The 18206-nt window shown below is 38.7% G+C and overlaps 1 protein-coding gene across 1 annotated transcript in view; it reads right to left on the bottom strand.

Moving 5' to 3' along the window:
• cps1 (carbamoyl-phosphate synthase 1, mitochondrial) overlaps positions 1-16914 on the bottom strand; it is a 74665-nt gene extending 57751 nt beyond the window's left edge. Inside the window, exons 1-21 of the mRNA XM_056389974.1 lie at positions 16673-16914; positions 15310-15419; positions 14949-15093; positions 13529-13618; positions 13373-13429; positions 13191-13283; positions 12959-13048; positions 11911-12039; positions 11466-11572; positions 11087-11228; positions 10742-10819; positions 9788-9886; positions 9267-9362; positions 7917-8106; positions 7536-7693; positions 7230-7358; positions 6063-6207; positions 5074-5284; positions 3934-4132; positions 3646-3822; positions 1014-1132 (exon numbers count right to left, since the gene is read on the bottom strand). Coding sequence (XP_056245949.1) covers positions 1014-1132; positions 3646-3822; positions 3934-4132; positions 5074-5284; positions 6063-6207; positions 7230-7358; positions 7536-7693; positions 7917-8106; positions 9267-9362; positions 9788-9886; positions 10742-10819; positions 11087-11228; positions 11466-11572; positions 11911-12039; positions 12959-13048; positions 13191-13283; positions 13373-13429; positions 13529-13618; positions 14949-15093; positions 15310-15419; positions 16673-16798 — 2690 coding nt within the window. The 5' untranslated portion in view covers positions 16799-16914. The remainder of the gene's footprint in view (positions 1-1013; positions 1133-3645; positions 3823-3933; positions 4133-5073; positions 5285-6062; positions 6208-7229; positions 7359-7535; positions 7694-7916; positions 8107-9266; positions 9363-9787; positions 9887-10741; positions 10820-11086; positions 11229-11465; positions 11573-11910; positions 12040-12958; positions 13049-13190; positions 13284-13372; positions 13430-13528; positions 13619-14948; positions 15094-15309; positions 15420-16672) is intronic.
• Positions 16915-18206: the final 1292 nt, after the last annotated feature.

Consider the following 18206-nt stretch of genomic DNA (forward strand, 5'->3'; position numbering starts at 1 on the left):
TGCTTGTTTTGCTTCCACTTCATTGATCAGAACTCCTATTTCTGCATCCAAAAAGTTTTCTTCTTTGTCTTCTTTGATTTCTCCATGTTGGCAGCAGAAATTCACGAAATGTCTTGCAGCTTTAAATGGAAGCTTTGAGACCATAGAGGTAAAAGGTAATTTAGTGCAGTTCTTTATGTACATGAGACTTAAATACCAACTTTTTTGTATTTGCAAACATTCAAAACTTTCTTTGTACTTTTCTACGAAACACTGATGAATGAGGGGCCCAGGATATGAGTGAATATGGCAATGTGGTTAAAATGATTTTAGGATCAATCTGCCATTGGGGCACTAGACTGCAACTCTGCGGATGGAAGGACAGGCAGACCTGCCAACCATGATGAAAGTCTACTGTTGATCCCTGATGATCAATATCAGTGTTGCAGACTGTGGAGAATGTATGGTGGCGAAGTCTGGAGATGCGGAGGTATCACCATCTCTTCCGGTAACTTTTTTCTGCATTTCTGCAGCGGATGAACTCGCTGTCTTTTTTTTTCCAGCCAGGGGTCTCATGATATGATCCGCTCATTACGATGACGGGTTTGTTTTAATATTATGAATACTATGAAAAGTCACATTTAACCATCGGTGACACACGGACAGTGCAATTCAAATGACTGAAAAAAACAGGCTAGCTTGCAAATACGTAATGTTAAGCTAGCGTTAACTTAATTCACAACGTCAAGTTTCCACATCTTCCCCAGTCTGTTCTGAAGTTCAAAGAACAGCCCTCACTTGAGAAACCAGCCTGCAGGAGTGCGTACCTGCTACACAGAACGCGTACACGTTGGCAGGCCTGGACAGATGGATGTTCTGTATTTTGGAGGAGGTAGTTCCACTTGACTAGATATTTTCAACCATCCACCATCCAAGTCAACAGCAAAAGAATTGACCAGTATATTAAAGACATATAAAAGTAACTCAAAAGTTACTTTGTTTGACCTAGGTGTGCATCTGTGTGTATGCCTTACCTATTGTAGTTTGACAGATGTTGCTCCAGCTGTGTTATCCTGTGGAGTTTGTGGAGGAACCACTTGTCTATGGCAGTCAGCTGGTGAATCTGATCCACACTCACACCACTGTGAAGGGCCTAAAAGACAGAGAGAGAAACAGGCACAGTGTTATATTTATTGTTCATCATCTTTATCAGGTTCATTATTCATGTCCCTGTTTGGAGCATTCTGAAAGCAGACATCCCATAAGTTTCAACAGATTCCGGTAATCAGTTGCTTATGATTAAAATCATGTATCAGCTCATTCGTTGACCTGTCACTGGAGGGGAATGGTATGGGTATGGTTATTCACAACAGTCACTGTAAGTACTATGTTTTTTACCCATCACTCCAAGTAAAATCTATTTCAGGAACAATATATTACTTTGCCAATATTGGCCTTTTATTAAAACAGCTTGTAATATGACAGAGTTTCTGCCCTGGCAACAGCTAGTGAATATGTTTTATCATTTCTATATTAGATGTCTGACCAGAAAAATCATTCCAGGCCACCAGTGGGAGGATTTCAGTCAGTGATCTGTAAAATCTGCAACGAAATCTACCTTGCCTTTATCATAAAAAGCTGCTGATCAAGCTGCAAGTGATTACTGTGGCTTCCAGTGAAAAGTTTTAGTAATGTAATTCCAGCTGCAAATGGTCAAATACAATATGTAACAAATGTTAAAGGCATGTTGAGTGTTGATAATGTTCTCAAGTGAAAAATCTGAGAACAAAAATAGCAGCGACATATCAGAGGTTTACATGCAATTTGCTACTTAACATACTGTATCTTATGTCCGAATAACTGCTTAGGAGGCTAATTCTGCCTTATGGCCTTGACTGTTTTATTTTTTATGCTTTCACCACCATAACACTACAATCTTGCTTCAAATGGTCTTGACCTTGTAGGTTTCAACATCAAACTGGTGGGTCCAGAGAGAGGGAAGGTTAACTGAGAGTGGCAGTGACTGTGCTGACCACCACGCAGGATTATACAGACGTGGCTGAAATTTCTTTGTACCTTTCCACTTAAAAAAAAAACAAACAATCAAAACACAGTTTTCTCTGAAAGTTGAATCTGACAAAAGTAATTGGCATACGCTATTCTATACTCCATATTTAACTGAACAGACATGTTACTTTTGATTCTCGATGTAACATATTTATATAACACCACAAAAACAGTGTGGACAAAACCAATATTTAGTTGGACACCCTTTTGAGACAATCAAGCACTTTTTGTAACTCTTAATGGGACATCTGCACTTCTCAGCTGGTAGTTTGGTACAACCCATCTTTTCCCAACAACTCTTTTCATAGATGCTCAGTTGGATCTGATAGCAGGGCACCTCAGAACAGTCCATTGTTTTCTTCTCATCCATTCTTTGTTTTTGATGTTTTAGGTCATTCTCCTGTTGGAGGAGCCATGACCTGCTCTTGAGACAGAGCTCTCTCACACTTGGCAGTAAGTTACGATCCACGACAGCTTGATAATTTTCTGATTTCAATGTGCCCTGCACAGATTTGACAGATTTAACAAACTACAGAAGGGTTTTCCTTGGTTCTTTTTCCATCATGCAGCCACATCCAGGGAGATTGACTACAATCATATGGACTTTAAATTTCTTAATATAAGCAGTTGTGGTAACAGGAATATCAAGCTCTTTGGAGAAGGTCTTATAGCCTTTACCTTGACCATGCTTGGCAATTATATCTTCGTTCTTTTCTCTTGTTCATGTTCAGTGTGGTGCACACACTCATACCAAAGAGCAGGGGCACCTTTTTCATTTCAATAGGCCGAATGACTGATTATAAGTTTGAAGAAATCTTCATCACAAAAGAGCAATAAATTTCATCACTTTTCAGGAAGAACGGAGCATTGATTCAATGAGGTGTAAGGGTCCCAACACTTTATGCCATGTCTGTAGCTGGTGTTTGATTGCCTGGAGATAAGATGTGGATCATTAATCCCTAATGCTGTAGCCTTCTCCACGACAGCATACTTACGGGAACAGATCTGTCTCCCCTTTCAGGACACCAAGCTCACACAGCTTTGACACTGACACGACCTCAGTCTTCCCTTCTCTCAGCTGGTGATAAAAACATATTGAAGTGCTGGAAGTGCAGATGTGCTTCACCTTGTAATAGTTCATGCACCATCTCTGTGTTTGAATGATGGAGCTTGACCCTGTGTCTAGACGTGCTTATAAAAGTACTGCTTTGCCTTCATTTGATTCTGTGAGGAAAAATAAACGCAGACTATTGGGAAAGCACAAAAGCAAACTTAGCAAAAACACATTTCAGATTATTATCAACATGTAAACATTTTTGAAAAGGCCACACTGTAAATTAGATAATCAAACACTGTTTATATGTGTTTTCCAAGTATTATGACTAGTCTGTATCAATTTAACTAAATCTACATTTTCAAGCATTTCCACACAATTAGACATTCACAGCTATGCAAGCAGGAAGGCCAGGGACGTATTTTCCTCCTCTGCATTTCATGTTTTTTTCATGATTATTTTTCTGTAATACTTCAAAATGTGATTTTAATGAGAAAACTGTAGTTGGTGTCATTCATTATTAATGCCATGAAAAATTAGTGTACCTTGGCAAGGGAGAAGATGCGGGTGCTGGAGGGCACAGCCAGCTCCTGTTGCAGGTCCTGGGTGTCAGCCCAGGCTTTCTTGAGTGGCAGCCGGGGCACGAAGCCATCCACTGATGGATGACACATCCTCAGAGCCTTCTGCACACTTTCCTCAAAGGTCCGGCCGACTGCCATCACCTGAATCCAAAAGAAGGAAATACGACACAGTACAATACAGGTGAGTGAGCATGGTGAATAAGCAAGTGAATGAATGAGGGCGCGAGTGTTTATCCTTGGATCCTCCCTCACCTCTCCAACACTCTTCATGGCACTGCCTATTTCAAGGGACATGCCCTGAAAGCGGTCCAGGTCCCAGCGGGGGATCTTGGTGACGATGTAGTCTAGACTGGGTTCGAAGCAGGCGGTGGTCTTCTCCGATACAGCATTCTTTATCTCTGGTAGGGGGATTCCCAGAGCCAGCTTAGCAGCTACAAATGCTAAGGGGTACCTGTGAGACAAAGACCAAGCAGCAGGATGACCGAAGTCAGTTAATGTCGAAAACTAGTTAAAAAGTTCTGTAACACATAAACATTTTTATGATCATCAAACTGATGATCTTGATTAAAACTGTAATGTTGTTTTGACGCCTATATTTTGCTCTACTCAAAACTTCCAAGATCTTTCTGATGTTGTAAAATATTTAAACTCCAAATTTATCCTTTTATATTACTTCACAGTAATATAAGGGCTAGGTTTGTTTAGAGAGTTACTTTTTAAATTCTTAATCTCTGTCTGACTTGATACAAACTCCAAGTAATCAACTGTGTGAAAAAATGGAATCAACAAAATGTTGCTGGTCTTGCTGCATTAAGTGATTTGAAGTTTTTTTAGAAAACATTTTGATATAAAACTTTACTATTATAAGGGACTGTGTGGTTGCTGCGGATTCCATTTTAAATGGCACAATGTTAAGACTGACCATAGTCACTTTCTCCATGGCAAACCACAAACAGTTTTAAAACTTTCAAGACTACAATAGGTAAATGTTCGATAACTAAAAAGATATCCATGGAAAATCAGTTTAAAACACATCTGATCTGAGAAACTATTCACCTACAGCCTAGCCAAAGAAATTTTCCTAGCAGTTAACAAAGTCTGCATGCACAGTTTAATACTGCAATGTGAGTTTCAGATCTAAAAATATGGCGTCATGAGTGTGCTACAGACTGAATATAAGACAAACTGCTTGTCATATTAAATGTGGAGGCATTTTAACTCCTTTCAAGTTCTTTTTAGAGACCATAAAACCTTATGTGACACAGATAAGATGAGCAGGCCTAACAACTAAGCTGTATGGAGAAGTCCAAACTAGACTTAGACTTTAGACCTTTCCAACATCTTGTATTTGCCTTGTTTGTGCCTTGTTATCGAATGGATGAATTCTCTCACCCAGTGGCTTTGGATGCCAGAGCTGAGCTTCGCGAGAGCCGGGCATTGACCTCAATGATGCAGTACTCCAAGGATGATGGGTGCAGGGCATACTGGATGTTGCATTCACCTACAATGCCAAGGTGACGGACCACTTTGATGGCCGTCTCACGGAGCATGTGGTACTCCTCGTTGGACAATGTCTGGCTTGGTGCCACCACTATAGAATCACCTAAAGAAGAAGAAGAGGGGTTAGAGCGTGAAGTGACTTTAAACAACATTCACAGTCTCTGAACTTGGTTTTGGTTGATGAGACAGTAGTAGGAAAATGAAGACAAGAGATATATACATTTTTGATACAAAACTCATCTGTTTACATATAACATGAAGCAAGAAAAATTTGTCTCTCATTTGGATTCAAAACTGAAAAGAACCAATTTCCAAGTTTGTAAAATCAATGTGCAACATAATAATTTTCTGGAACATTTTAATCTGTTGGATTCTATAGGAGAATCTCTGGGCCCAGAAAGTATCACATTTCAGATAAACAACACAGCTGTCTGTTTATCCCTCGGATTTTGTGAGGAGCACTCAAACCACCTTTAATCTTAGGTATACCTCAGTCTAAACAAGCTGTGTTGGCTGTGTTGTGTGTTTGTTGGCTGTGAGAACTAAACTAAACCCAAAGGCTTAAGTTTGCCGCTCTTCTATCGATTTTCAGTGCTTTTCTTGATCTACAGAAACAAGACAAAGGAATAACACAAGGACCACAGCTGTCTAAAACATATATATCATCTTGCAAGGTACACAGTAAGTTTGGTCATCATGAATAACCTGCTTGCGTTGAAAACAACAGAAAAGAAAAAACAAACAAAAGTCAATCAAACACATCAGACATAAAAAAAAACACAACAGAGTACAGGAAATAATAACCCAAAACAGAGCCTAGTAAGAGTTTGCAGTAGTTTGAGGAACACATTCATATGTAGTATGTACTGTATGCTTGGTACCTGTGTGAATGCCCAGTGGGTCGAAGTTCTCCATGTTGCAGACGGTGACACAGTTATCAGCCACGTCTCTCACCACCTCATATTCCACCTCCTTCCAGCCCAGCAAAGACTTCTCCACTAGGATCTGACTGCTCATGGCCAGAGCCTACAATTTGCATTGAATACAGGCATCTACATTAACCTTTAAACAGTGAGTAGACACAATAACATGAAACCCTGTACAATTTAATTCAGTACAATAGCTTTGCAGTGTAAATACTATAATTGGAAAGCTTAAAATGAGGAGTAGAACGTTTGAATTTTGAGTATTAACCTAAGTAATATTTACTGTCAATGTGCAGTGTGTAACATTTGCATGTAAACCATACTGAATGTAAACAATGTAACCCCTCTACTGACTTTAATTATAATAAATGGGTCTTGTCTTTGTTTTGTTTTTTTATTTACTTCATTTTAAATGTAATATTTAATATTTTAAATTTAAACTTATTTTACAAGGACATGTACAGTTTCTAATAGGACATGGGATGAATAATGTTAAGGAAATGTTGTGCCTTTCATTTTGTATTTTTGTCATAGACTAGACAAACACCTTGTGAACTACACCTCTGCCATGTACTTTATACAAACCAGCTGAACAGCCACTGACCATAACTGGTAAAGGAACATTTGCCATTGAAACTACTGAAGGATACATCAATAACTCATTTAAAATGTCAGCTGAGTAAAGCAGTAGAACATACTGTATGGCATGAAAAGGTATGTACCAATCTAAAACACAAACAGTTCATTTTGCAGCCTCTGATCACAGATTAGAACCAACTGAGCTGTCACATATAATGCTGGATACTGGACTAGCACAAGAGAATGTTGCTTAGCAACAGCAAACTATTCCTTTCTTGGCAGAGGACCAAAGAAAACATATCTAAACTATTTCAGAGCTTTTATCTTTGTGCAGGTTTATGCTGTAAACAAAAGTGAAGGTATAAAATTAAAAAAGTTTATAAGTAAAAGTCTGGGTAAAATGCCTCAACTGCAGATTTGACCAGAACGACTGATCTGATGACTGATGACTGACTGAAGTGTCATGTGAAAAAAATACAGACATTAATGATAATAACTGAACCCAGATGCCTGCCATCTCTGCTGTGAAGACTTTATTCTGACCTTGTGGGCGGTTTCCTCAAGCTTTTCTTTGTTGGCACACAGACCAGAGCCCAGACCTCCCAGGGCATAGGCCGATCGTAACATCACTGGGTAGCCAATCTGCTCTGCTGCTTTCAAGGCATCAGACACCTGGAGGATGCACAAAAATATTAGATTTCACAAAAACGGTCACACATCAAAATACATGTTCATGGAGAATATGCTCAGGAAGTGACCGGGCATGTAGACATTAATTGCTAATACTATGAAAGTAGTATCCACGTTTGTTTGTTTTGTTGTTGTTTGTGAGTGATCTTGTATCCTCACCGACTCAACAGCGATACTTGGTGCGATCTTCTCATTGATTTCCATCAGTTTGTCAGCAAAAAGCTGTCTGTCCTCTGTGGCCATGATGGACTCCACTGGGGTTCCAAGGACCTTCACCCCATACTTCTCCAGGACGCCGCGCTGGAACAATTCTACTCCTGAACGGCACACAAACAGATTCACATGGTATAAAACAAAGCCATAAAAAGACGAATGAACATAAGTTAGACGAAAATTCACCTAATATTACATATGTCATTTTAGTGAATGCTTTTTACCAATGCCACACAATTAGTGTTTTCCCCTACTTAAAAGATCTACACCGAGAATTCAACCAAATCCGCTATCTCACATATCCAAGCACACAAGTGCATGTCTTACCACAGTTGAGTGCAGTCTGTCCACCCATGGAGAGCAGGATGCCATCTGGACGCTCGGTCTTGATGACATCAGTTACAAATTGTGGAGTGACAGGCAGGAAGTAGACTGAGTCGGCCTGCTTGGTGCCCACCTCGTTGGTCTGAACCGAGGCTATGTTTGGGTTCATGAGCACTGTCTTTAGATTCTCCTCCTACAACATGTCCACTGGGTTAATTATTATAACCTTTTTAAAAGAAAACTTGTCTTCAGTGTTACTTTTACAACATTCATGTCTTTCATTTTAAATGTGCCTTTGTGGGTTTTGACCCTTTTTCACAGCAGATATTTTGACTTGTAATAGAAGGAAAAAAATACTTGTTGCTAATAACATTAAAGAGGGCGCTGCTTGGTTCAAGTGAACCAGCCATGCACAACGTCAGGTCCTTCAAACCTAAGCAGCTAAAAAGAACTCAGCCAATATTCATTGTACTATTTACACCTGTGCTGTTCTTCCTGTGACGTGTCAAAATGTCTCCTGTGAAAAAGGCCTATTTATTCCATTTCAGGGACTAGAATGGGTACCACGCAGCATGCACAACAAATTGTTCAAACTGTTGTATAAAAGCTCTTCTGAAGGTTTTCAGAAAAGTCGGTTCTAAATGTTAAAGAATACTGCAACAATCAATTCAGTTCAGTCTTAACTCAGCAAACACATTAAAGGCTCATCCATCAGTAAACAGAATGAATAAAATAAATCTATTCATCTATTAGAAAAACTGGCATGTACTTGCACTAAAAGATCTCTAATGTCATTCTTAAGAACAGGTCACAAATAAATTTGTAAAAAGGGTAAGTCATTTTCTTAAATGCTGGGCAGTAGTTTTAACCAAATATTACTAAAAAAAAAAAAAAAAAAAAAAAGTAAGTAAGAGGCATTTACTGGAATCTATTTTTTTGCACACATTAGTGCACCAACATGTATTTATTGTGTTTTTACTAGCTTTTGGAAAAAATGGAGGTGTATGGAAGAGAGGAATAAGGGACATAATATCAGCTACAGTATATCTGATGCAACATACAGTATATCAGGATAAATGATACATTTAAATGGCCACTGACCACAATGCTGATAAATGAGGTCATTATGACAAATCATTGGACATGATGTGATGTAATGATGTGACATTAGTCTTAGTCTTCTCATATTACATTGAATATTACATTGATGTTGGTTGATATCCTCTTCTACATGAAGATACATATAAAAAAACATAAGCAACCATCATTCACAGCCATTTTTGAGAATAATGGAATATGGTTTCGGCTACAGAAAATATCTAGAGTGCATCAGGATGTTGTGTTATCTCTTACCTTCATGGCCTTGACAGCCTGAGATCCTGAATAGTCAAACTCTCCAGCCTGACCAATAGAAAGACCACCAGAACCAAGGACCAGCACCTTTGACACCTACATTAATACAAATAGCCATTGACCACAGTGATTAACTGCATGTAACAAGGTAAATACAACAGGAACTGTGCAGCATGAAGCTCCATCTGCAATTAAGTTTGAACTAACAAATACATTCATGCCTTTCTCAGGGCTCACATGGTCTCCCTGATGTAAAACTCTTCAATTCACATACAGCATAGTACTGAACAGCATTTTAATGAATTGGAAAATTATAACTTCCTGTTATTTAAATGTAATTCACTTATGGATCATCATGGTCTGGTTGCCTACTTATTCTATATATCTTGGTTTTGCTGTAAAGTGGTCTGATAACCTTTTACACCTTCAAATGGTTAATAATTCATGTGTACCACAGCTAAAATCATCTGCTGCTCAAAAAGTTCAAGGCAAACCTGCTGAACCTGTGTGACATGCTGTACCTGGGCTCTGGGAGGGATTGTGGGTTTCTTGGGCATGACTGACACTAGGTTAGCGTCCTTTCCTTTCTTGATCAGGGATATGAAGGCATCAAAGAGGAACTGTAGAAACAGAGAAAAAATTTACTCTTTACCCCAAGAATGTAGTCCGTATAAAAATCGACAGAAAGCCCACATAGAGGAACATGTTGGCATCTAATTAAATGTATCATTTAAAATCATTATAAAGTATATATATATATATATATATATATATATATCTCCAGGAATTAAACCCAGGTGGAAGGCAAGACTTCTCCAACTGAGCTGTCAGCTGTATGTTTTGGTACAGAGGACGAGGCTTATTATTCTGCCTTAATATGACAGAGGTTACAACATATACTTTGACCAGGACTTGAACTACAGTCGTTGCTTGCCACATGGGAGACTGGAGCACAGAACCATCAAAGCATTATTGCAGGGAAAAGGACAGGCACTATTAGTGGTCCTCATAAACACCTGAGCCCTGGTGCAGTCAAACACCAAGGCCTTTACACAATATTGTCTGGTTTGTTTGTTTGTTTGTTTGCTTGCTTGCTTGCTTGCTTAGCTATTTTAGAGTAAACCTAAAAGTGTTCAACAGCTATCAGCTGCTGATACATTACATTGTTGTTCATTACTGATTTTATTTCAGTGAAAATTCTAATTTTAAATGGTAGCTAAAGCTTATTACCCAAGTTTGCTTATTTTTCTGTTGTTACACATTTACCCTCTAAGTTTTCATCATTACTTCTTTTCCTGTTTTTTTAATCCTCTTTTATTCTTAGCTTGCTATCTAAATACCAAATAACTTATCCAGGCTACCACTCAATGCAAGACTTCAACTTTCACTTAATCTGCATCCTGTGATTTTACCTTTACTCAGCTTTAGTATAGTATTCAGGTGCTTTATGCATCACTATCAAAGTCTTTAATTACCTCTGTGTCTGTGGGACCACCTTTAGCCTCCGGGTGGAACTGAGCCGTGAAAACAGGTTTAGTGTTGTGCATGATGCCCTGCAAAATATGCACAGTTGATATAAGGAAACTAAAAGAAAGCCAGCAGTATTTTACATTTCTGAATTTAATCTAGCAACATCTCCTAAAAAAGTGAGTCACTCTAAAATGTTATTTTGTAAACAAACATTTAAAGACCCAATATGGAATCTTTTTGCTTGACTGCACTTATTTTATGAGAGAAACTTGTACGTTTTACCCAACATCCATAAACAAAAATATCAATATACAACGTTGTTTCAACAAAAGACACAGAATGAAATCAACCTCATTGGTGCCATCATTGGCGTTAATGAACAGCGGGCTCCACCCTGGGGGCAGGGACTCGCTGTCTATTCCGTAGCCGTGGTTCTGTGCTGTAATGAAGGCCTGGCCCGTCATCACATTCAGCACTGGCTGGTTCTGGCCTCTGGGGAACCACAGATATGCATAAAACACAGTCTGTGTTTTATTGTTTTTTTTATGGAGACAAGATATCAAAGGTCCTAAAAATGGATAAAAACCTTCCATCACACTGAGTACCATACTAAACCACAACAGTGTCTGTCTCCACAGAGACTTGAGAGAGATCTTCATGAACATGCTTAAGGACTGTGCATATTGTTAATCATTATTTGTAACTATGCTTAGTCATTTACAAGCTCACCTGTTGCCCATAGGTAGTTTATATGACATAGCTCCTGCAGCCAGAGCAGTGATTTGGTTTCCCATACAGATTCCAAACACTGGCTGGGGACGATCACTTTCCAAAACCTACACAGGACAAAATGTATACAATTACTATTTATGATGGGATAGATTGTGATAGAAATATAACGTTTTGCTTCTTGTGCATAGTTCATTTTTTTTTAGGGTGCTGTAATTTCCAGAGGAAATAAGGTTCCTAAATGAGACAAGTCTGTATTTTACTTTCTGCAAATAAAAATGGGGATCAGATTATCCTTCAGTACAAATAGAGAATATTGTTTATTGCTCACCTGTGACGCTATAAATTGCTTCTCTTTGTGGCCAAATTTCACATGTTGTACAAGCATAGACTAAAGTTGTAATTCCTCTGATGTTCAAAATATATAAAAAGCATCATGACCTACCTTGCTGACATTCTGGACGAGTGTATTAGCAAGAGACGGATCTCCCGGTCCATTGGAGATGAACAGACCATCGTATTCTAGACTCAGCAAGTCTTGGTCCCATGGTACAAGGTGAACCTCTGCACCCCTCTGCATACAGACAAACATTCTGTAGTCTTCTGACATGGATCTTATGATGGTCATGGTAATGTGGATTCAGTCACAACGACATTGTTTTACATAAATTTAACACCAGTTCAGAATGTATTCCTCTAGTTGTAAGCATATATGTAAGAGGTGTTGTTATTGTAAATGACACCAAATAAACCCATGATTAATGAATATTCTGACAGACAGTTACAGAGATGACCCATGCTGACTAGCCAAAATATCCATACATTCAGTATTTATAATGAATGATGGCCAGAGTTCATAGACTCCAAAGTTCTCAGACAGTGACAACATTCATAATATGATTTTCTCCTACAAACTCTGCCCTCAAACCATAAAAAAAGAGAACCAAGAAGTGAAAAAAATCATTACTAATTTTACTTACTCATTCTTAATTTGCCAATTGTTTGACAAATGAGAATGTTCAGACAGCCAAACACATACCAACAAACCAATAAATAGCAAATAAATGAAAATAAGTTATATGATAAATAGACAAAAACTTCTATTGCTATAGAAGTCTGCAGGCTGCTTTTCCCGAGTTACTGTTACAACCAATTGCAAGCTAATATCACATTATAAATAACATAAAACCATTAACTAGAACATAAACAAAAAGGGAAACCCACGTTCTGTTACAGCTGGATGACACAAATAAATACTACAGAATGATTTCTGGCGCTTGTGAGACCTAACATTACTTATCTCAAATTTTCTAGGTCAGGTTGCAGAAAACATGCGACAAAGTGTCGATTTCTTTTTCTATATTTGTGCAGAGAAGGTTCATTACGGGTTCAGCCATAAAAACATCAAGTGTGTAATCTAATGAGGACGCACACTGAACACCAAGAAGGTTTGTTTTGGGGTTTTTTTACGCATTCTGCATATTCTCTCTCACCTTAACCAGCAGGCGAATGATGTTATGTTTAATACCACAGTCAACGGCCACCACTTTGATTGGATTTCCTTTTCCAAAAATTTTGGTTTCCTGGTAGGTGGGGGGACACACAGCAAGAGTTTAGCACTCATCAACTCTGTTTATAGACAGAAAAAATGTGCTTTGAGTACCTGATGTAATGGGCACAATAACTGTCTAATAACTGCTAAATATAAAAGGTAGCAGCTGTTACCTTGGTTGAGACCTCTGCTACCAGGTTTTTCTGGTTGGGATCAGATATTTCAACAGGCTGCCCGTCAAATTCAATCTTGCCCAAAACTGTGCCCTGAAACCACAAGCAAATTTTAAACACTGAGTGGTCAAGCCATCCATTTACAAAAGAGGCCGTAGATTACAATTTTGTATTTACAGTACCTTGTCTCTGATGACCTTGGTCAGCATTCTGGTGTCTATCCCAAACAGCGCGGGAACCTTTAGAGAAGGAAAGTCAAATTTTGAAAATTTACCAACAGCAGAGTCCTCTTCACTGCTCTGACACTACCCCAGGTACTTTGCAATTTGACTCCTCACCTTCTCTTCTTGTAACCATTGACCAAGGGACTTGACAGAGTTCCAGTGGCTGTACTCATGGCTGTAGTCTTGAACCAGAAGACCGGACACCTAGAAGCACCAAAGCACAATATTAGCCTTAAAAAAAATGTCCATTAACTGCATCTCCCCCTAGTATGTGTACTGTGTGGTGTCAAGAGCTGCCACAAAATACTAAAATGTGTGTGAGCATGCCAGCATATCCTGAGCATGTGAAACAAAAAACAGAGAAATCCCATTTCTTACACATGTCTGTATCAGCTAAAATCTGTGTAGTTCACTAAGAACACTCTGCTGCTTACGTCATCTTTCATTACAGAAAAACTGCAACACTGCAATGCTGTTATTACCCGTAGAGCAGCAACGAACAATTATTTTCATCAGCTAATCTGCCAATTACCTTTTTGGTTACTGTATTTAAATTGTAATCTTAAAGATTTCAATCCTGGTTGATTTGGCAACAGCCGTGATTAACATGGTAATAGCAAGTACAATGTAATAGTATGACCAAACTCTCCCTGAGCAGCAACCTTATCATAAGTGTAACAGAAGAGTAGCTGGTGTATCTGTTTACAGTGCAATCAAACAAACAAGCAGCAGCAACATGATGAATGAGTGCAGTACCAACCACAGTGGCAAACATGCTACATTTCCTGTGGCTGCTTCACAATAAAAGCCACCAAATGTTTTGCCTATTTTGCTTTAAGTGTGAAGTAGTGGCACTATGATGATTCTGTTTGCATTAGCAGCAACTTAGTAAAGCTCTGACAGTGTAAAGACAGTGAACCGTAAACAGTGAGTCCAATATCGAAGAGATAAACTTGCAATGCTTAGGTAGACAATCTGAATCCCGCACAGGAATAACGGGCCCCGCCACTACCAATAAAAACTACTATATAGAGAGCTCATAATTGAATGCATTATTGAATACTTTAAACCATAAATAGTATCAAAAATAGAGTTTGATTTGATGAATAAAAGAGGATTTCAACTTTAACAGATAAAGCTTTTTGTCTATAAAATGTCGGACAATTGTGAGAAATGGCCATTACAGATTCTAATAGTTCATTTTGCCCAACTAACAGTCCAAAAACCAAAGGGTATTTAGGTGGTTGTCATAGAAGTTTGGAAAACAAGCAAATATTCACTTTTGAAGAGCAGACTAGACCTGTCACATTTTAGAATTTTTTAATTAAAATGGCTTAATTAATCAATTATCAAAATCTCTGTCCGTCAATTTTCTGTTGACTAATCAATTAATCAACCAATAAAATATTCTTTGGACAAAATAAAATCAAAACGACACAATGGTGCAAAAGCATGAAAGGACGAATTAATAAGAAATAAAATGCAGGACCGAGGTATCCACAAACCCTGAAAGCTCCAAACCAAAGTTTCCTACCTGTATGCGATCTGACTCCACATGCTTTCTCAAGCCCAGCTCATCCAGCTCTTGAGTGTTGGGTACTCCATAGTTCCCTACGATTGGGTAAGTCAGGGTCAGGATCTGACCTCTATAACTGGGGTCAGTCAGGGCCTCAGGATACCTACCGCAGGGGAATGGCAGAACAAATATTCCAGGATTTTAGATCGTGTGAGACTGATATATTGGTATTGAAAGGTAATGTCAAAAAATCTAAATGGCAAAATATTTACAGTTTTTTTCTATTTGCTTTTCCTAAAATTTGAACTGCACTCATTCAAGTGCACTATTTTGTCTAATCTAATGAAGTTTGATTTATGTCAGGATGTCTCCTCCTTACCCCACCAAGCCAGTATTGAAGACTAGTTCCCCTGCTACTGAGGCATCGTGCCCAAAGGAAAACCCTTTCATCCTGGTGCCATCCTCCAAAACCAGGTGGGCAGTCTGGGCCTGGCAGTTAAAAGAGAGCAGACAGATGTCGAGCAAAATCTGACCCAAGAATAATGCATTCCTTTTTTATGAAGTGAATTTGGAAAGACCAAAGGCAAAACTTTGATGTGTTGTAGACTATGAGTTTAGGTGTGATGGCAAGCAGTGAGCCTCTGGGACTTCATGCTGAAACTGCATGCCATTGTGAATTGTGCTGTGAATGCTGAGACAGACAAATCTGTTCATCTGTTCTGTGTGTGTGTGTGTGTTTGTGTGTGTGTGTGTGTGTGTGTGTGTGGTGTGTGTGTGTGTGTGTGTGTGTGTGTGTGTGTGTGTGTATGTGTGTGTGATAAATATGTGAATATATAGATTGCTGCAAGAGTCCTCTCCTCAAATACATTATAGAGAGATAAAAATGTTCACATACTGATACACACACTGTTGATGTAACCAATGCATTATGACTATAAAGATATTTTTCATGCTCAATAGTTGAACCGACACTTAAGCATCAACCAGAACTCTGAGTGTGTGGGATTTCTGGTACTGAAAGTCGGATTTCGCAATCAGGCTGTTTCATGATGCAATTCTCACTATAATCTACACTTATGATGGATACGAGTCCAGCAGCTGCATGCTACACAACCGCTGCGACAGCAGAATGAAAATCTCATCAACTATAAGAGCAAAATTCCTTTTGAAACTTTTTTGCAAGCTGACAATTGCCGCCCCAAACTGCACTTTAAAATCTGGTACTTTACTGCGGTTTTACTAAATGACAAAACCACCTACTTTATATAATTGACTTCCTACGTCTTTTTAAATTGCGCATAGCCATGTGTCAATCCGGTATAATGACAATCCACCAGACAGACCATTTTCCAACACATTTCCAACTCTTTAAACTGGCTAACGCTACCACTGTGCTACCATGCTCTGTTTCTGACGCAAGACCGGTTAAACCTGTAAACTACAGCTCAAGTTTAAATAATGCTCAAATAATAACTGTTCGTTGTGTTGAACCTATGCCGAATAAAGGATTGGCCTCTGGTGTTTTTATTAAATAGGCAGTAATAACTTTCTACATGTGTGCACATCCGTGTATAGGCAGGTATCACAGACTTCACAGATTCCTCTGTGGAGTTCGGCCTGGAGCTCAGAGGCATACCGCTGCGTTAGCGCTCAATTGGCGACACTTCGGAGAAAGTTTTGAAAAGGCTCATTTCTTCCATTTAACGCTGACAACAGTTTTCACTCGCACGCCATTTTCTTACCTTCACACTAAAAAGTTTAGTAGTCTGAAGTCTCAGCCAGGCCGACGTGTTACCCACTCTCCTGCCAACCACACATCCTTGTCTCAGAGATTTAACAACGTTGCAAGCTAACAGAATTTTTGTCATATTAGCATAAAGTTACCGATATAAAAATGTAAGTAAATACACTGTCTTACAACCTGGTGACTGTACAACTACGAGTAAAATTTCGTTGAAAGACAAATGAATGAGTGAGTTTTGGGCTGCCCCTCGTGTCCTCAGACAGTTCAACGGAGAGCTCGAATAGTTGATCGGGATTGGCCGCTGGACCGTTGTTTTTCTCAACTCATAAAACGCACAGTTTTTAGATTGGTCTTCAGATAAACGCCTATTTTTTTGTCAAATGAGAGGGATGATCCTGATAGTCACATCTGTTTAAAGGACAAAACACACATGATTGTTAAGTGTGAACAATGAAGTGTTCTGCAGGCCAAATAATTTAACTCTTTCTGGTGTGTCATAATGTTAACCTTTCAAATTGAATAGCTATATATCCACAGTCACAGTGCCAGATTATGTATATTAGTTTACCAATAGATTATGCTTTTTTGTAAAGTTTTATGCGTTGAGTTTGAGGCCTGAAAAATCAAGCAGCTTTTGTGTGGAAAGTTATCACATTTTATTTCATACCTTCATTTTAAACAGCTTTCATTCTGTTTCTACACTGATGCTACAAAAGAAAAAAAAACTGCAGTCTTCTTTAAAAAATGTCTGCACATGAGGAAATATTGATTACATAAACAGCCTAAATTTTAGTGCATTGAAAAGAATCTAAAGGGAAATGCAGGTCAACTGGGAATGACTGTACCTGCTTACAGCAAACTTTTGTGTGTTGCTTTCTGTGCAACAAACTCTTTACAGCCTTTACAGCCTTTTCTTTAGGGTCAGTTGCCTGCAAAAAAAGGCAAACTGGTCATGGACAGGCTCCATGGTGGTGGGATTAGAGTGGTCTGTGTATTTGCTGATCACTGCAAGACCGGTCCTCTGTGGAGAAGGCTGCCTGACCGCTACTCTGCTGGGTTCAGCAGTCTGAACAAAGTGGTTGTGAGTAATAGGACCTGTGCAGATCAGGAAATACCTCCACTCTCCAGATGTCTGACTTGGAACAATACACTTTATAACTATGTCACTCTGTAAAAGCTATGATGCCATTTGCAAATCTTCAGCATTAAAAATGAGACTAGGGACAGTGTGTCAATAAGTACCTTACATTTACATTTAAATGTTCTGCATATAACATATAGGCTACTGTATACATTTATATTACAGCCTAATTAATTTTAGTCTTCTGTCTTTATTTTAAAGTTTAGTTCTATATTTCTCCTCTGCATTTGTTTAAACTAATGCCCCCTTGCTACAATCAGATCTTGTTGCTCTCATCCAAATTTAGCACCAACTCCTCTTCTTCATCTGCGGAGCAGTGGTGACATCCAGTGGTGATTTCTGCTCAAAAGATTCAGAGGTATTTTGAGTTAGTAAACACTGATGTAGAGGC

Source organism: Seriola aureovittata, chromosome 11 (genome assembly GCF_021018895.1).
Source record: "Seriola aureovittata isolate HTS-2021-v1 ecotype China chromosome 11, ASM2101889v1, whole genome shotgun sequence".
Lineage (NCBI taxonomy): Eukaryota > Metazoa > Chordata > Actinopteri > Carangiformes > Carangidae > Seriola > Seriola aureovittata.